We start from the raw sequence: 20,840 nt of genomic DNA on the forward strand, positions 1-20,840 counted from the left end.
TGTACAAATTATTTATAAAAATGGAGAAAGAAGTCATTTTATAACCAATCATTTTAATAAGCAAATATAATCTTGATTCCTGAGTAAAGGAAAGATATTACATGGAAAGAAAACTATAGGTCGTTATCACTAATGAATGTTAACACAATAACATTTAACAAAAATATTAACAGAGGAAACAATTTAAAAAATACACCTCTGATCGGGCTACACTTTTACTTGAAATTAAAGCCTCTTTCAGCATTTGGAAAACATCCAAATTACTATTTTAAAAATATCATATGATTTTATCAGTAGATGAAAAAATCCATTTACAAAACAGTACTTGTTTCTGTTTAAAAAGCGGGGAGAAGTGGTGATCTGACTGATACTGAGTAGTTGCATGGAACAGAAACAGTAGTAATAGGTATAGAAAATTAGATTTTTGGTTCCACATAAGGAAAAAGTCAATTAGAGAGTTATGTAAGTGGAGTAGATCCCCCCCTTACTAGACATCTTTAAGCAAAGTTCTGAAACATTGGTGTATGTTACCGATTCTTGTTCTTGTACAGGTTGGTCTAGATGGCCTGAAGTCCTTTTAAGTGCTGACATGCTGTGCTCCTTATTATCAGTTTGCTCTTTTCTAAAACTTTCATGTGTGTTGTTTGTTATTGTCAAAATCATACCTTGGAGTAGAATGCTAACTGAATTCTAATTTTCAATTCCTCATCCAGAACTGACTCAGGGCAGAATTCAGGGTTCAAGAATTTAATCTTTGTAACAAAAGAGAAGAGAAGCAAGGCCTGTTATCTTTTTTAAACATCAGGATTTATTTAAAAACAAAAAGAAAACCAGTAACAGAAACCTAAATTGTGGGTATAAATGTTTGAATCTAATATTTACATCTATTATGCTTCCTATAACTGCCTGTAAAGGAGTCTTTCTATGAAACATTTCAAAGGAGTGCTCAAAGAAAAGCTTCCAAGTAGCTAGTTTTCTACTTCTGAACAGTGAAAAGTTCTTGAGCAGGCATAAGAGCATAAGTAATAGTAAGGATAGAGAAAAATCAGAGTTTACATATTGAAGATGGAAAGAATTATTTGGGGGGTAAATTTTAGAGAAAGTATTTTTCCCCCAAAGCATTGTGGTCATGTGATTTGCTTTTTCTTTTAACAGAAAAAAATTCATGCAGTGCCATGTTCTCCTGTATCCACAACTCATATTAATTTGCCCAATTTAAACAATAGTAATCCAGTTATTCTTAAAGATGGAATTGGTATTCCTGGGACAACTGCTGCAGTTATATCTACAGGTAAAAAAAATAAGTATATAGAATTGCTTATCTTGTACCCTTTTTTATTTTAAATTTTAATTTTCTCTGTCTCTGAAGTGAAGGGAAATAGGTAGTTTCAAAATAGATCTAAACTAATTTGTTTTAATATTTTTCACATTCACTTAACTTGAAACCCTAATTGACAGTATGTTTTCTAACTTACAAAAGTTCTTAATGTTGAGGAATAAAATTGGGATGATATATCCCAGTGTATCAATGGTATGGGGCCTGAAAGGAGGCTTCCCAAGAGGATCATAGGATCATGGGATCTGGGATCTGGGATTTAAAGCTGGAAGGGTCCTTAGGTACCATCTGGTCCTCTCCCCCTCATCTTACAGACAAGATTTGGGGGGAGGTGGTGGGGCAATGGGGGTTAAGTGACTTGCCCAGGGTCACACAGCTCGTAAGTGTCAAGTGTCTGAGGCAGAATTTGAACTCAGGTACTCCTGAATCCAAGGCTGGTGCTTTATCCACTGCACCACCTAGCTGCCCCCAACAAGGATGATTTTTAATAGGACTAGCTAAAAGGGAGGAGAAGGTCTACCTGAATGAGAGGGAAAAAGAAGGGATCAGAATACATAGTGGGATAAAGGCAGGAAAGAAGAATAGATAAACAAACCCTAAAGGGAAAGGAATAACAGAGGAGGAAAGGGGAGCAGGAATGTTAGGGTTTTGTTTTGGTTTTTTTTGGAGGCAATCTGAGAATTCTTTTTATTAGAATTTAATTTTATATGTTCAGAATATCTGGGAATTTCTCTTCTATTATTTCCTTATTGTGTTTAGGTTTTTTGTCCTGTCACGTTCTTCTGGGAGACCTACCATCTTTAGGTTGTCTCTATACCTCCTTTCTTTGAGATCTTCATGTTTTATTTGCATAGTGAGCATATATATTTTTTATTATTGTTGGTTTTTGTTTCTCTTCTAGATTGTCTTTCATTTCTGTGAATTTGCATTTCTAATCTATTACTCTCTTGATTTTGTTTGAATATTTCTCATTGATTCCTGGATTAATTTATTTCTATTCTATTCAAGTTTTCAAGGATTTCATTTCTTTCTTTCTTTCTTTCTTTCTTTCTTTCTTTCTTTCTTTCTTTCTTTCTTTCTTTCTTTCTTTCTTTCTTTCTTTCTTCCTTTCTTCCTTTCTTCCTTTCTTCCTTTCTTCCTTTCTTCCTTCCTTCCTTCCTTCCTTCCTTCCTTCCTTCCTTCCTTCCTTCCTTCCTTCCTTCCTTCCTTCCTTCCTTCCTTCCTTCCTTCCTTCCTTCCTTCCTTCCTTCCTTCCTTCCTTCCTTCCTTCCTTCCTTCCTTCCTTCCTTCCTTCCTTTCTTCCTTTCTTCCTTTCTTTCTTCCTTTCTTTCTTTCTTTCTTTCTTTTTTTGTGAGGCAATTGGGGTTAAGTGACTTGCCCAGGGTCACACAGCTAGTAAAGTGTCAAGAGTCTGAGGCTGTATTTGAACTCAGGTCTTTCTGAATCCAGGGCCGGTGCCACCTAGCTGCCCCGAAATGCATTTTTTTTTTTAAAGTGAGGCAATTGGGGTTAGGTGACTTGCCCAGGGTCACACAGCTAGTAAATGTTAAGTGTCTGAGGCCAGATTTGAACTCAGGTACTCCTGACTCCAGGGCCAGGGCTCTATCCACTGCGCCATCTAGCTGCCCCCCTCATTTCTTTGATAAAATTTATTACTTGATCTTCTCAATTATATAGTTTTCTTCCAGTTCTTTCCTCAAGAGCTTTCATTCTATTTTTTCATTTCTTGTTGGTATTCATACAGTCCTTTTGAAATATCTGTTTTTTTCTTTTCAGTCTACTTGTAGTTATTATGGAATTAGATTTATGATAACTTTTGATAGTGGGTAATGTTTCCTTTGTTTTGATCATCTCTTTAGCTTTAGTTGCTAAATTGGTCTTTGTGCCAGGGCCAGGCTCCATCTCAGCCTTCATTTTTGGGTAGAGTGGTTGGCCCTGCTTGATTTTGCCCTCAGTCTTCTAGGTTCTTACATTGATCTGTACTTCCTGGCACTTGGCACTCCCCAGATCTTCGAAGTTCAATGTGTTGGATCTTCAGGGCTCTCTCTGTTATCTTTCCACATAGTGTTAGGGACCCCTAAGGCCCTTATTCTTCTGGGCTGTCTGGGCTTGAACAAAAACCGTGTTAGTTGATATCATACTAGTCTCTTGCTACTGTTGCTCCCCAGATATTCCATATTCCCCAATCTGGGGTTTTTCTCCAGGAAAGTTCCAAAGTAGATAACATACTGCTGCACTGGAGAATAGTGCTTGGCCCTCTGATTTCCCATTTCTTTTAGATGCAGATTGGGGCAGTGGAATATTTGAAGTTTGAAATTACAAAATCCATTGTGCTAGAGGAGAGTCATGCTGTGGATTGGTTTTTTGTTTGTTTGTTTGTTTCTCTTCTTCCTTTCTTTTAAACATCCATATTTCTGTCAAAGCTACCACCATCCTTATAGTCTACCAAATTCATAACCTCAGCATTTTCCTTTTTTCTTCACTCTCACTCCACATCCATTTGTGAAATCTACCTATATTTACCTTCACAACATTTTTCATATCTGAGCTTTTCTCCCCTAAGGTTAGCCCCTTATCACCTCTTGCTTAGATTATTGCAACAGCCTCCTAATTGGTCTCCCTGCCTCAAGTCTCTGTACACTCCAATCCATCCTACACACTTTTCCCTAAGTAATTTTACTTAAGCAGAAATCTGATTGTCACTTTCCTACACAGTATGATGTAGCCTCCTTTTGCCTTTCAGATAGGAACTCTTTTGTTTAGCTTTTAAGGCCGCACAGAATATGTTAACAACCACCTCCCCCACCCCCCACTCCCACACACACTCACTCACTCTCACTCTCACTCTCTCTGGTTAAGCCAAAATGACCATACCATCTTCTCTTCTCCCTCTTTACTGTTTCATTTGGTGATCTTGTTAGCTCCCATGGTTTCAGCTATCATCTCTATGCAGATGATTTCCAGATTTATTTGTCTAATCCTAGCTTCTTCTCTGATTAATAATCACATATCTCTGTTTATTGTACATTTCAAACTGAATGTCTTCTAGACATCTTAAAGTCAGCATGTACAAAATTAAATAATTTCTCCCTTTTTTGGCCTCTAACACTTCCCTTTTTCTTAAGTTCCCTGTTACTGAGTAAGGTATCGTCATCTTCATAATCATCTATACTTGCAACCTAGGTGTCATCCTCAACTTGTCGCTCTTTCATCCTCCATATTCAATATTTCCCCTTCTGTCCTCATATAGACTCTCATCACCTCATACCTAGACTATTGCCGTGGCCTGCTTTAAGTCTCTCCCCATTCCAGTCCATCCTCTATTCAGGTATCAAGGTGGTTTTCCTAAAGTACAACCATGCCAATATCTCCCTCCTGTTAGTCAACTCCACTGGCTCCCTGTTACCTCTAGGATCAAATAGAAAAATCTCTTTTGTTTTTAAAGCCCATCATAAGCTGATCCCTTCTTGCCTTTCCATTTTTATTACTCCTAAACTCCATGCCTTCCTCCATAGCCAGTGCCATCCAGTGGCACTGGTATTATTTGTTTCTTAGACAAGACACTTGATCTTCCAGTTCTTGAGCATTTTTACTGGCTGTCCCCCATATGTTGCTTCAACTCCAACTTTCTTCCTTCTCAGCTCTGCCTTGGCCTTCCTGGGTTCCTTAAGGTCTCAGCTAAAAAACCACCTTCTGTGAGAAGCTTTTCCACCATATTAATGCTGTTACCGTCTCTCTCTTTATTATAGCTAATTTGTCTTGTATATATCCTGTTTGTACATAGTTGCTTGCATGTTGTCTCCTCCATTAGACTGTGGACTTCTTCAAAGCTGGGACTATCTTTTACCTTTCTTTGTATCCTTAATGCTTATCACAGTGAATTGTACATATTAGACACTAAAATGCTTTTTCACCAACCGACTAACTTGTTGAGAGACAGATTGCCACTGGCGTGTTTTGATGTGGAGAAATCAAAGAGTGAATTTTCAGGGGACAGACACTGCCACTTTCCTCCTCTTTGCAGAGATCTTTGATTTACTGTTATTTTTTTTTCCTGAATTCTTTGAAGATTTTAAAGTCTTGCCTGGGGCTGTGGGATGGTGAACTATGGTGACACCTTTCTGGTTCTCTTTGTTATCCTGTTGTTGGTTTTTTGTTGGGGGTCAGGAAGTATGATGATGTGGCAGAGAGGGTGAAGTTGCTGAGTGAATTTGAGATGTCAGAATACTTCCTGTAAAGCTTTTTCATGTAGTTTACCTGAGAACGGGCAGGAGATATATGGGACAATAACTAGAATAGATATTTGATAGGGCTTTTGTTTGTTTTTTAAGGAGAGGGGAGACATGGACGTGTTTATAGCTGACAGTAGGAAGGGAGAGATTGAAGATAAGAGAAAGTGAATATAATAATGGGGGAAAACCTGCTGGAGAAGATTAGAGGGAATAGTGTTCAGGGTGGCAAACTTTTGGCAAGATCCACCTCATTATTTGAGACTGGAATTGGAGGAAATAGCATGTGATAATGTTTAAGTGATTGAGATGTGTAAAAGGGGAGACAAGGATGCTCTAGGCTAATGGCCTCAATTTTTAAAGTGAAGAATGAGAAAGTCCTCAAGCAGGTAGGAGGAGAGGGGTATGTGGTATAGGAGACAAGAAGAGAAGTTTTGGATCAGCTACAGTAGAAAATGAGATAGTGAACTGATTGTGGAGGAATATAATGAATGCCTTGATACATTTAGGGCCCAGTAAGATTAGTTAACATACATTTGTATTGAACTGAGTCCTCAGGGTTTCATGATTCCTTCCACTGCCTTTTAGCAACATTTTAATAGGAGTAAAGGAAGCAAGTAGTAGAATTAATCTAGAGTTAGAGTTTGGTAAAACATAATTGTTAAATAGGCAGAGAATAGAGGATAGTGGAGAATTGAGTTTGTTCACCATGAGGTCAGCGCTGTGAGAACCAGAATGTAGAGAAATTCCTCAGGGATAAGGAGGGTAGATAGCTGCCTCCAGATTGTTGATACAGATCAATTTTGTTATAATAAATGTAATTATAGGCAGTTCAGGTGTAAATGGTCTGGGAAAGAACCAAAGGTTGGAATGACTATAGGCCAGAAGGAGGACAAAGAGCAGGCACAGGGGAAATTGAAATGATAAGAAAGAGTATGATCAGATAAAGGAATCTGAGAGTTCATCAGCACTGAAGCAGAACACTTGTGGGTGAGAGAGATTAGAGTATTTGAGGGAACGTGTGTGCGAGAGAGATCTGAGCATAGGAATTGGGCTAGAGGTCAAGACTAAGCCCTGAGCACTGAATTCATTGAGGATGTTCTAGGCTTGATACAATGTCCAGGATTGGATCGGGGACAAATTTGGTTAATATGAAACTGAGAGGAGGAGTGCCTTGTAAGTGTTCTAGAGAATGAAAGTGGTGTTTGGTAACAAGGCGTTTTCTGACTCCCTCTCAGTGACTTGTGATTTGGAATATTGGTGAAAATTTTACCAGTATTGGAGAGGGGTGTGATGGCAGCAGTGTCATTAGGAGGGAATCAGGTCTTAGTGAATTCTGGAAGATGGAAAAGGTGAGAAGAGATTTAAGATGAAAGAAAGTTTGTTATTTATGGAGCAGGTATTTGAGAAGTTACAGTGAAGAGGCAGACAGAACTGGAGTTGGAAATTAAGGAGTCTGGTGTGAAGTAATTGTGAGTAAGGGTAGTTGAGAATGGAGAACAAGGTTTCTGCATTGGCTGGTTCAGAATAACTGGGGTAGAGAGATAGTATAAGGAATGAACTATTGTAATCATCCAGGAGTTAAATTAGCAAAGTATCAGTTATTGGAAAAGAGGTCTGTGGAAAGAAGGACATGATTAAAAGTGTTCAGAGTTCTTTCTTGAGGTTCCGCTTTAAGGCAAGTGTCTATTGATATGTCCTGAGAGGTCTGTAAGGGGCTAAAATTCTAGCTATACTATCTAAAATCTAATGAGTGGTTTCCAATAAATTATTAGCATTAGCAAGAGTATTTAAGTCTTTAAGTACTTATTAAAGAGCATTAGGATCAGAGAGAAAGGTAAAAATCTAACTATTTCTCTAAGAGACTCCATCGTCCGATCCACCATGGCGAGGTCAGGAACCAAAAGAGACAGAACCCTTCCTCCAGCATCTGTTTCCTACTTCATGTCTTCCTCCTAGAAATGGAAGGCTCCTCAAGTTGATTGGCTGGTAGCCTTGATAGACAGTACCCATGAGCAAATGTCACTTTACTGATGCCAAGGACCTTGACTGCATGGCTTGCCCTCAGAGGCCTTCTCCTCATGGCGGAGCTTTTCTACAACAGGTGGCATCATTCCAATCGTTACAGGTCCCAGGAGTCTCTCTTTATCGTAGGTAGGAACAAGAATAGAAATGGGAAAAAGGGTATAGGAATTTTAAGATGTGACAGCTTGAGAAGGCTCAAGAGTTGGGGGGGATATACAACAGTACAAGATGTTGGAAGATTTTTTTTTCCCTTGGTGTATATCTATGTCCTTCGTTTTCGAAGAGGACCGTGACACTAGGGTGATGTCATGACTTGCAGTGAATTGGATTTAAGTGAGGTAGGGCTGTGTAAGATCACCAGCCTTGCTCTCTCCTCCAGAGTCATCTGGGTCCAGTGGCAAGATATATCTCAAGATGACTGGAGATGACCCTGGATGTTTAAGGCAGTTGGGGTTAAGTGACTTGCCCAGGATCACACAGCTAGTAAGTGTCTGCCATGAGATTTGAACTCACATCCTCCTGGCTCCAGGGCTAGTGTTTTATCTACTGAGCCACCTAGCTGCCCCTTTCCTTGGTGTGGGCTGTCATAACATTGGAGAAGGTCCTGGATGACTGTTGAGAGAGAAAGAGACAGAGACACAGAGAGAGACAGAGAGTCTGTTTGCCTGTGTGTTAGGGTGGGGAGAGTGGGTAAAGAAGAGGTTAGGCCTTGGAACAGGAATCATTATAGAAGTAGGGGAATGGGTCTTATCCTAGGGAAGCAACCTGCTAACTTTCCACACATTTTCCCTATTTAATTAACTTCCTTGAAAAAAAAATTAAGATTCTATATTGATATCTACCTAAAACGCTTAAATACAATATAGGAACATTCCATCCACCATCACAAATTCATTTGCACAAATGTGATGACTAGAAAAGGCTATTCAAAACAATGTTGTAGAGGGAAGGAGAAAGACAGGAGATTTCCTTCTTTTCCCATTCATTAGGACCAGCCCAACATCATCTTTTAGTAACCTGTACTCAAAGAACTGTGAGAATCAGAATGTAGAGAAGTTCCTCAGGGATAGGGAGGGGATATAGCTGACTCTCAATTGTTAATACAGAGAAATTTTGTCATAATAAATGATATTATTGCAGAACTGCATTAGTTGGGTCACTGTTACATGAGTATGTCTATATCCATGCATGTGACTTTTGGGCAGAGATAAGAAAAAAAATCCTACTGTCTGAATACTTCAATATTATTTGTCAAATCAAATTATTTCAGCAGAATTATGATGACTTATTATCTATTTACATCAATAAGTGTTCTGTGGTTGTGCTTAGATTTGAATAGTATAATGAACATAATATGTATATACAAATATTTTTATATATTTTAACAGCATCAAAGTGATAGGAATATTTGATAAAGGTTGACTCTAAAGTTAAGAGTAATTGAATTTATGATATTAAAAGTCATTATGAAATGTCTGTATAAATGTATATATTTTTCAGTTTGTGTCTATGTGAACAAACATGGAAACTCTGGACCTCACCTGGATAAGAAAAAAGTACAACTCCTTCCTGATCACTTTGGACCAGGGCCTGTTAATGTGGTGCTACGTCAGGCTGTTCAGGCTTGTGTAGATTGTGCCCACCAAGTTAAAATGGTTTTTGGATTCCTTAAATCAGGGCATCATGGAGGAGAAATGATAACTGGTAATGCCAAGTCTTTCAGCTCTTAAAGATTTTTAGTTTTTTGCTAAGGAAAATAATAAGTTTGTGTGGTATAGTCTTTTTTTCTTCCCAGTTTCTAAACATTTTTATTTAAAATTTTGAGTCACTAATTCTATCCTTCCTTCCCTTTCCTTCCTCCTCCCTGAGATGATAAGCAATAAGATATCCATTATACATGTGCAATTATGTAAAACATTTCTATGTTAGTCGCAAGGAGAGTTGTTGTTGTTGTTGTTGTTTTGTTGTTTTGTTTTTTTTGCAGGGCAATGAGGGTTAAGTGACTTGCCCAGGGTCACACAGCTAGTAAGTATCAAGTGACTGAGGCTGGATTTGAACTCAGGTAGTCCTGAATCCAGGGCCGGTGCTTTATCCACTGCGCCACCTAGCTGCCCCTAAGGAGATTTGAATAAAAGAAAAAAAATGAAAGAAACAAAGTGAAAAAAGCCTGCTTCAGTAGTCTGTATTCAGTCAATATCAGTTCTTTCTCTGGAGGTAGATAGTATGCTTCATCACTGATCCTTTGGGATTGTCTTAGATCATTGTATTGTTGACAGTAGTTAAGTCATTTACAGTTCTTCATTGAACAATGTTGCTGTAACTGTGTACAAGATTCTCCTGGTTCTGTTCACTTCACTATACGTCAGTTCATGTAAGTCAGGTTTTTCTGAAATTATTTGTCATTTCTTATAGCACAATATTATTCCATTACAGTCATATACCACAGTTTGTTTAGCCATTCCCCAATTGATGGACATCCCTTTGATTTCCAATTCTTAGCCATGTGGTATAGGCTTTTAAGTAGTATTGACAAATACTGTCATTGTCTGAATTATACTTTGAAATGAGGAAATTGACACAAGCATTTCCTTTTTAATGTTGGACCTCAGTATAAACAAAAACTCAGGGGACACAATCATCTCTTTAGGAAAGAGACTTAGCCATGAGTCAAGTCATCTTACTAGATTGCAAAGTTATATGCCTTTGTCTTTATAAACAGAATACTTTATATTAAATAAAATACTTTTCAAATAACTCCGTTTATACTCTAGGTAATTTACATGGTTTCTTTATTTAAAACTTGACATTACTTCCACCTTGAGTTAAACAACTTAGACTTGGCTATAAGATCTTTGATATCTTTGTCCGTGTCCTAGTGTAAGCTCAAAAACAACTTTTTTTCTTTTAGATTTTACAAAAAAAATTACTTAAGTGTAGCAAGAATACGCACACCAACATGCTCCCACCTCCCAGTACCTGGCAGCAAAATCCCAACTTTGTACCCCCTCATAATCTGGATATAGGGAGGGAATTAAGTTCATAGCTTAGCTCAGTTCTGTTATAGGACAGTTACAAGTCCAAAGCCCACCTTGGGGTTGACTCATCTCAGGCACCCTAGCAGCTAAAATATCTAGCCTGGAGTCCTGGCTCTGAGGTCACCATAACATGATCCTTCCCCCTCATCTAGAGCTGGAAAGGACAAATGAAATAGCTGAAGACAGACTCCCCAAAGTCTGTTTCTCAGGATGACTGTACAAGAAAGAGCTATGGCACCATCTAATCTAGACTCATGGCTCCAAGGTTGCAATAACCAACTTATTATTTAGACGGGTTCCTCACGCCCTCCCAGCATGGAACTGAAAAGTATAACCAAAACACTAAAATAGACACAGGCCTGTTCCTCAGGGCCACAGAGGTATGAGAAAGCAGGAAAAGGTAGCCCTTCCTGCTTCAGTTCGTGGTGTCTGTTCTGTGGGTGAACTTCACCCTCTCTGAACACATAGCTGGAAAAGAGCTGAAATAGAATTTTTTCCCTCCATTATTTTAAACATTTCTAATCTGATCCCAGCTTTTAGAAAATAAATTTGCAGTGTCTGAGTGGAAATTTTGCTATAGCTGTCATTTTTGCAATTCAAATTACATTCTTTAATGTAATAATTATTTATTTATAAAATATATATTTAACTTTTCTCATTAGTATGAAAATTTATCAACTGTTTTCTCCTTTGTGTATTTTCACTTAACCTGAGTTCTTAATCAGAAGCTTAATGTAAATGAACACTATTTTTAAGCCATTTTATTTCCTAGCCATTCTTATTTTCTCTACTGGTGATAAATTAGTTTAGAAAAGTATTAAGAGGGGAGCATCTGGCTACCAGAGGGGCTAGAGCAAAGCTTTTTAAACTGTGGATTGTGACCTCATATAGGGTTGTGTGACTAAATGTAGGGGGCATGAAAAATTTGACAACAGTAAAAGGTTATGTATCCTTATATACCCAGGGTCATGTAAACATTTTTTGGGCCAAAAGGGGTCGAGTGGAAAAAATTTAGGAAGCCCTGGGCTAGAGCACCCGGCCTGGAGTAACCCAGGGCAATTCACTTAACCCTGTTTGCCTCAGTTTTCTCATCTGTAAAATGAGCTGAAGAAGGAAATGGCGATCCACTCCAGTATCTTTGCAAAGAAAATCCAAAATGTAGTCATGAAGAGTTGGACATGCCTAAAAATGAATAAACAAACAACATAGTAGTAAGGCAATGATATAAAACTTTGCATTGATGTTATAAGTTTTCTCTCTTAGCCACTGCATTTTCCAAATAGAACATAATTCATGTTCCTGTAACCTTATGTGACAAATGTAGAAAAGACTGTCTTGTTAGATCAGTGTACTGAAAAGTAATACTCAGAAGGCAGGCAGAAAATAACACTTAAGATGTAAAAAAAATTTCATTTTAAAATTGTATCATTTTTTTAAAAAGTCTCTTTGTTAAGTGGTTAAATTATAGTGAAAGTTAACTCTCATTTTCTAATCATACTGAACTTTTCATTTTCATCCCTAATGAAGGGGGCTTCTGGCACACATAATTGAAGTAATTTGATAGTTTGCCCAGCCGGATAAGGGCCACAGTTCTATTCCCTAAAGTGCATAAACTTAACTGTAACAATGATGATGAAGCCTCAGCCCAGCTGGAAAAATAGAAATCTGCTCTGACTAATGCTTACTTTTTTTGCTTTCTTTACCAGTATAATAGTTGAAAGACAGGGAAGAACCTAACCAGAGAGAAAAGGGTCTTATAACAGTCTTTCTGCTCAGCTAAATTAGATTGATAACATGATCTTTATTCTCCTAGAAATCTCTGTCAGGTAGAAGAGGTATGTAGCAACAATTCAATTGGGTATAGGGGAACAGCTGTTAGGGTGTATGGCTAAGTTGCAATTTGGATAAACTTGAATCACAAATTTATATGATCTCACATTCGGAAGGGATGTACTGCACTTGTAGAAACATATATTATTCTTAACACTTGAAGATATTTGTAGAGCAAACAAAATTTAATATTTTTCTGAAGCCATGAAAACAACATAATTTTAAAAATAAAAGTTAAATCTTTGTTGCCTTTTGGGAAGTGTTTAATTTTATGTTTTTGCATAAGGATTATTTTGATTTTTTTTCCTACAGCATCCTTTGATGGGGAAAAACATGCCACCAACCTTCCTTCTGTGAACAGTGCATCATTTGTCCTTCGTTTTCTGGAGAAGCTTTGCCACAGTCTGCAGTGTGATAACCTTTTTAGTAGCCAGCCTTTCAGTCCTTATATGGGAACTGCTCATAGCCCTACAGAGTATGATAGGAATAAACCAGGTGACAGCAACTAATATGCTGCATTTTTACAATGTTATTTTTCTCATTATTGATAAAATCCTATTCTTAGGAAGACTGTCTTCTTCTAGAAACTTGTATTTATTCAGGATTTGAACTGTGTATTGAAATTATTATGAGTTTACATTTGCTAGGTAACAAGTGTAAAGGAAATGTCTTTTATGGGCAGTGGAACTTAAGAATCAAGACATCTGGGTTTTGTTGAAATTTTCTTTTACTTAGTTTTTAGCCTTTCATGTGCTATTATCTGGTTACTCCTTAGAAACCTAGTGGAGATTAGGGGTAGTATAAGAATATTTGAGTAATCTTCTGTGGTAGCATAAAATAAGTTAATAATTTTCATAATCACAACAGTAACAAACACGTCCCAGACCTCTGGACTACAGATCTGATCCAATATTATCAGGGTATCTCTTTTGTTCATTCTACCCACATTCATTGGACTGGAAAACCTCCACCTAGAAGTCATGATTTCCTAATTGTGGCTATTAATTAACCTTCTATATATGCACTCAAGGTAACAAATGCTTAGTAAATACAGTATTGCATTTTTTCATAAAGGCCACAGGACTCATAGAAATTAGTAAATAAATGTAGAAAACCCTAAAGTGACTAGATAGTCCCTAAAAACAAAATTCCCTTCCCTCTCCAGTGGGTCCTTCTTTTTCACTTTTCCTACTTTTCCAGATTTTGCATCGCTTTTGATCTGTACTCCCCCAGAAGGGAAAAATACTTTGGGCCTGCTACACAGTCAGCACTCTTCCCAGTGGCCCTCTTCTCCTGGAAATTGTGCGAAAGCTCAAGTTTTTTTCTCATCCATATTATGTCCTGTGTTTTCTGTAAGGGCCATGTTGGAGTCATGCTTCTTAGAAAATGTCCTTGATCTCTGAACTATCAAATTTGGGATTACTAGCAAGACACTCATCTCCCAAGGGTAGAAGCTGCCCACCAAATATTCCTATTCTGGACAGAAGGAAATTCACTTTGGCAAATTTTGTCATTAAACCCCCTATGGAAATTCATACATGCCCCTGCCACTCAAACTAGGAGGCAAGGGAAGGAAATTGTCCATGAACTCCCCTTTCTGGTCGTTTGAGTGAATTCATTAGTCTCACATGCTCCAGGATTCTCTACCATTGCCCTAATTGCTATCATCTTTTAGGCTGGAAAAGTCTATGCTTAGGTCTCTTATGTACTTAAAAAGGGAAAAAAGCAGGAACTCTCCTGTCAGTCTGCCCTGGGTGAGTACATTTAACTCTAGACACTGATACTTTATCCAAAGTTATTTGAAGTCCTCTTAAGCTACTAAAGGGCACTTTCACATCCCCAGTGAAGAGAGATGGCCATACAAAGCTCATACAAATGTGCACTTCTAGATAAGCTCTTCAAAATGATCATTATACAAGAAATTAACAAAACACTTCTTTGCCTTATGGCAAGAAATGTCAACATTTACATACCTATAGTAAGAGAAGTGGATGCTGTGGGAGCATTCCTAAGTATGGTACCTTAGAATTCAATGTTCCCATTCTCCTCTGAGAATTGGACTGTTCTGTCCCTCAGGAAATTTAGGAAGCAATTAGAAATATTAAGGAAATCTGATCTGGGCCAGAAATAGGGTTCTGTTTCCTTTTGTATAGTTTAAAGATGGATTAAAAAAAATTGATTTCAGGATTAGAGATCAAAATCTTCGATTCCTTGTGAAATACTAAGACTTTAATATAACAGCTTCATTCATAGATTTCAAAGTAGTTTGTGACTTTTCCATAAGCACAGCATATTTGGCTTTTCAAACTGAACAAATAAATAGGATAGGTTCATACTTGGAAAAATGAATATATATGCATATGTGTATTATATATGCACACACATATATTTTATTTATATACACAAAATACATTCACCTATATACACACATGTGCATATGAGTGTATGTAACTATAATTCCACACACACATTTGTAAATACTCATTTTTTTAAAAAATAGGGACCTATCCTAGCAACCAGTTCATGTGTGTGTGTTGTATACATATAGCCATAAATTTTCTGATTTTCCCCCCTCAGTTATTAAAACATGAATTAAATAGTTTTAAGTTTATGAAAAACATAAGGCAAAATACGATTTTTTTGCATTTCAACTCTGCTTTGAAATAGAACTTTTACATACAGACCTTTATCATAAATTTACTTACACTGAAAGAAATGATCACTAATTACATTTAAATGTCAACATTTCAGGGCAGCTAGGTGGCACAGTGGATAAAGCACCTGTCCTGGATTCAGGAGGACCTGAGTTCAAATATGGTCTCAGACACTTGACGCCTACTAGCTCTGTGACCCTGGGCAAGTCACTTAATCCCCATTGCCCTGCCCCCACCCCCAAAGTCAACATTTCAAAGTTGACTTCTTCTAAATTAAAATTTCTTGTTTTGTTTTGTTTTTGTTTTTGTTTTTTGTGAGGCAATTAGGGTTAAGTGACTTCCCCAGGATCACACAGCTAGTAAGTGTCAAGTGTCAGACCAGATTTGAACTCAGGTCTGCCTGAAACCAGGTGCTTTATTTACTGTGCCACCTAGCTGCCCCCCACCAGACAATTTTAAATGTGTTTGGCACTTTTCAAACATTCTTGCTCAATTTGGATATCAGTTAGTCCTTGACAAAATAACAGGATTTAGAGTCAGAAAGGACCTTAGCCTCCAGAGACTCTTCATTGTACTTTTAAGTCCCTAAGGCCCAAAGAGATTCAAGTCCTCACCTAAAGTGATCCAGATAGAAAAGTGATAGAGCCATGATTTTGACTTAGGCTTCTAAAATTTAAAACAGAATTCTTAGCTGATAAGCTTAAGTATAATTGTTAATTATTAATTAAAGTATTAACTTTTAATTTAAAGTCTAACATAAAAAGCTATATATATATATTTTAAAAATTTTTTTAATTATTTTTTTTTTTTGCGGGGCAATAAGGGTTGAGTGACTTGCCCAGGGTCACACAACTAGTAAGTGTCAAATGTCTGAGGCCGGATTTGAACTCATGTCTTCCTGAATCCAGGGTCGGTGCTTTATCCACTGCACCACCTAGCTGCCCCCTGCTATATTTTTGGCTAAGGGGCTGCTTCCTGGCTTGTAAAGACTTGTCTGGGTTTGTAGAGCATGCTTATAAGGATATAGGAGGTAAAGCCCACCATGCCACTAATCATTGTGAGGCTAGGAATCAAGTGAAATTCCTATTCTTCACAGCTCCTCCCCTATAAAACAAGACAAGTCTTTTGTAATATTTGGCTGGAACATAATGTATTGAAGTAGCTTCTGAGACAGCTGTAGACTCATTGTAGAGTGAGTAAATAACTTGGCATGGCACATCTGGATAATTAACTTACGAAAAGTTAAGAGATAACCTCTAGTGTTGTTATTGAAATGTTATGGAATGTGCTATAAAATTGGAATGAACAGCCACATATTTGACTTATATGAGTAAATGTTTAGCACTTTTATAACATGGAAACATAAATGAATTTAATGATAGAAAAAATACTTGGATTTACTACTTATAACAAACTTTTTTTTTTAATAGCAAAAGAAGAAGTATCAGAAAATAGGAGCACTAAAAGATATTCTCAGGATTCTCCACCTTATGCTGCCCCTCTCTCCCCTAAGGTTCCTAGAACGGAAGTGCATGCATCTGAAGGTAACTACTATTTATGCATTCCCGAGAATGGGGAAATATTCTGAATACTGAAGTCTTAAAATTTATGGCTCTAGATTAGTACCAAAAGCCAGTTTGAGAATTGGGAGTCTTCTTATAGGCTACTTTTATGCTTCATCATGTCATTTGTACGGCTATGCTTTCCTAATACAATATATGTGCAGAAGTCTACTTTCTGGCCAGTGAATAGGTCTGCCTGTTAGCTTTTTTTCCTGCTCAAAGACAGTAGAGAAAAAAGGAAAGCCTTCCCTTTCCAGTGTACTGAAATTTTAACTCCCAGGTTGTTGATTTTTTTTAAATACCAAATAGACAAACTCTTATTTAGGTAAAAATGCATTATGTTTTTGTTGTAATGAATATTTGCAGGATATCCTATTGAGTAGGGAATATACCTTAGCTTTTGTTTTTTAAAATCAAATGTAGGTGTATTTATATTTTCTGTGACAAGAAATATAAATAGCTCTGTCTCTGAATAATGTAGAACATTATAAATTTGTGATGATAAAATTTGATGGTAGGCTACATCTCATTACACAAAACTCCAAAGGACAGTCCACATTTGTTATTATAGAGATTTGCTGCATTAAATATTGCTTAAACTTTGAGGGGGTTTGATATAGATTTCATTGGTTATAGAGAGAACTCCCACTGTGGAAGCAGATTGTCACTTGCTCTGCAATTTATAGTTTTAGAGTGTTGACTTGCTGCCAGTTATATCCCAGAGGTGAGATTTTGACCCAGTTCTTCTCAATTTTAAGACTGGGTCCACTTTACCTTATAGCTTCTTGCTGCTTAAAATAAATAAGCTTACTGCTCGGGATTGGAAAATCTTTTTTTCATAAAGAAATTACATTGGATTTTTTAAAAGGGATATACACACACACGTGTGCATACACATACACACTCACATATACATATAGACAGACACATCCACACCAATCCGTAGAGTAAATAACCATCTTTGTGTTTGTTCTCGACTATAGCAGAAATATTGCCAGCTGAAGAGAATGGCATGCCCAAAGAGCACAGATTTTCTGAACAATCCATGGATTCATCATTGAATTCAGGAAACCCTTCAAGCCCTGCCTGTAGAAATTCCACAAACTGTCGTACCTCAATAAGTGCTACATATTATAGAAATTCTCTTCAATCAGTAACTACTACCTCAAGCTCAGTGCCAGTCTTACACAAACTGTCATTGAACCCTGCTGGGAACAATTATTATGAAGGCAACAGGAGCCGAATACAAAGGAGAATTGAAGGTATAGTTCATGCTATTTATTTATTTAGAAATTCAGTTTTATTTCATTTTCAATTCTGGATTCCCTCCTTTCCTCCTTTCCCTTCCCCTCCCAGTGAGTAGGTAAGAAGGACAACCCGTTACAGATATTCCTTTAATCAGGAACTCTCTAGCAAGTCGTGCAAAACAGATTTCTTTGTTAGCCAAGGTATGTGTTGAAGGTATAGTTTAGATGAATGTTTCTACCTATTGTTCACAAAAAGAGATTCAAAATCATTCATTGAGTAAGCATTTATTAAACAAAATACAAAGAATACAATAGATCTTACTCCCAAGGAGCTTACATTTTATTAGGGAGATCAGTGCTGTATAAGTTATATACAAAACAAATATATAAAAGAAAAATACAAATAAATGTATGGTAATTAGGGATGGAGGGCTCAGCAGTTGGGGGATCAGGAAAGGTTTCAAGTAAAAGATGGTGCATGAGCCACATCTTTTTTTTTTTTTAATATACCTTTTTATTTATAGTTATAAGTTCCAAATTTTATCCCTCCCTCCCACCTCCCTGAGGCAGTTAGCAATCAGATGTGTTATATATGTGCAATTATATGAAGCATTACCATGTTAGTCATTTTATACAAGAAAACTTGCATAAAAGAAAAATTAAAGAAAGTGAAAATTAGCATGCTTCACTCTTTATTCAGTCTCAGTTCTTTCTTTGGAAGTAGATAGTATGTTTGATCAGTAATCCTTTGGGATTGTCTTGGATCATTGTATTTCTAAGAATAGTCATATACTGCAGCTTGTTTGACCATTCCCCAATTGATGGGCATTCCTTTGATTTCCAGTTCTTAGCCACCATAAGAAGAGTTATTATAAATATTTTTGTTATCATGAAAGTATTTTATTATTTTCCAGTTATATGTAAAGATATTTTTCAACATTTGTTTTCATAAGATTTTTAGTTCCAAATTTTTCTCCCTCCCATCCTTCCCCCCTCCCCAAGACAGAAAGCAATCTGGTATTGGTTATATATGTAAAATCGCATTAAACATATTTTTGCATTAGTCATATTGTGAAAGAATAATCAGAACAAAAGGGAAAAACCTCAAAAAAGAAAAAAAAACAACCAAAAAGTAGAAATAGTATGGTTCAATCTGCATTCAGATCCCACAGTTATTTTTCTTGATGTGGAAAACATTTTCCATCAGGAGTCCTTTGGAATTGTCTTGGATCATTGTATTGCTGAGAAAAGCCAAGTATATCACGGTTGTTCATCCCACAATGTTACTGTTACAGTGTCAGTTGACTTAAGTCTTTCCAGGTTTTTCTGAAATCTGCCTGGTCATCATTTCTTATAGCACAATAGTATTCCATTACATTCATATACCACAAGTTGTTCAGCCATTCCCCAATTAATGAGCATTCTCTCGATTTCCAGTTCTTTGCCACCACAAAGAGAGCTGCTACAAATATTTTTGTACATGTGGGTCCTTTTTCCTTTTTTATGAATGGTTGGATCAGTTCACAACTCCACCAACAATGCATCAGTGTTCCAGTTTTTCCACAGCTTCTCCAACATTTATTGTTTTCCTTTCACTTTTTTTTTTTTTTTTAGTGAGGCAATTGGGGTTAAGTGACTTGCCCAGGGTCACACAGCTAGTAAGTGTCAAATGTCTGAGACTGGATTTGAAGTCAGGTCCTCCTGAATCCAGGGCCGGTGCTCTATCCACTGCACCACCTAGCGGCCCCCCCCAAGTTGTTTTAATTTGCATTTCCCTAATCAGTAGTGATTTAGAGCATTTTTTCATATTAGATAGCTTTGATTTTTTTATCTGAAAATTTCCTGTCCATATCCTTTGACCATTGCTATAAATATTTTTGTACAAATAGGCTTTTTTTCTCTTTGGGGATGTCTTTGGGATATAAACCTAGCAGTGGTATTGCTGGATCGAAGGGTATGCATAGTTCTGTAGCCCTTTGGGCATAGTTCCAAATTGTTGAGCTATGTCTTTGAAGGAAGAGACAGATCCTGTGAGTTGAGTTGAGAGGTACAATCCAGGCATAGACAGTATATGGGAGATAGTGTCATGGGTGAGGAACAGGCAAGACGGCTAGTGAGACTGGCCATAGATTGAGAAGGGGAAGTAAAGTCCAAACCAAGCTGGAAAGGTGCATTGAGGCTAGGTTGTGAAGGGCTTTAAAAGCTAAGTGGAGGCATTTACAGTTGATTCTAAGAGTGAGTGGGAGGTACTGGACTTTGTTGAGCCATAGGAATTACATGGTCAGATTAGTCCTTAAAGGAAATCTCTTTGGCAGCTGTATGGTAAAGAGACTATAGACTTTAGGGAGGAAGATGAATTAGGAGACTGCTGAAATTTAGTGAGAGGTTATGAGGACTAGGTACATGAGAAGAAAGAAGGGGTCAAATGTGAGAAAGGCAATGATTTGACTAAAGATCAATGAAGCTAATCCACCCAAGTCATGTAGCTCATGGTTTGTCATTACCAGCATCCACTAGCTTTTGGTCCACAGTGTTCATCCTCGGAATACTCTTCAAACTCTTTCATGCCAACCACTTCTTTGAAAATCTATTTCATTCATAATCTACTTAATCGTTTATATTGTTTCATTATCCCTCAACTATACATATAATTAGTTTGCTGCTTTATATCTTTTCTCTTCCATGTTTCAGCTCTCTTGAACCCTAATTTTTACACAGTCCAAGGCAGTGATGTTACCAAGGAGTAATGATGATTGAAACTCTAGCTCTTTGTTATTGTAGCTATGTTGTCCAGAGCTTTTAATCTCTCTAAAAGAATGTATATAGTAGGGAGGTCATTAGGAAAAAATGTTACTTGGTGTTTCTTCAGATAATAAACATGTATACACAAGAATGTGAGATGAAAGGGAAGAAGAGCTGTTG

At 37.2% G+C, this 20,840-nt stretch overlaps 1 protein-coding gene across 3 annotated transcripts in view; it reads left to right on the plus strand.

Moving 5' to 3' along the window:
* The window catches only part of SCML2 (Scm polycomb group protein like 2), a 141,553-nt gene that overhangs the window by 107,128 nt on the left and 13,585 nt on the right, over nt 1–20,840 (plus strand). For 2 of the 3 annotated variants that reach the window (XM_043990866.1, XM_043990867.1), the window contains 5 exons: nt 1,156–1,291; nt 9,091–9,294; nt 12,768–12,950; nt 16,540–16,653; nt 17,655–17,933. In XM_043990866.1, coding sequence (XP_043846801.1) covers nt 1,156–1,291; nt 9,091–9,294; nt 12,768–12,950; nt 16,540–16,653; nt 17,655–17,933 — 916 coding nt within the window. The remainder of the gene's footprint in view (nt 1–1,155; nt 1,292–9,090; nt 9,295–12,767; nt 12,951–16,539; nt 16,654–17,654; nt 17,934–20,840) is intronic. The other variant, XM_043990868.1, reaches the window with a different exon arrangement.

This window comes from Dromiciops gliroides, chromosome 3, assembly GCF_019393635.1.
Source record: "Dromiciops gliroides isolate mDroGli1 chromosome 3, mDroGli1.pri, whole genome shotgun sequence".
In the NCBI taxonomy this organism is placed as follows: domain Eukaryota; kingdom Metazoa; phylum Chordata; class Mammalia; order Microbiotheria; family Microbiotheriidae; genus Dromiciops; species Dromiciops gliroides.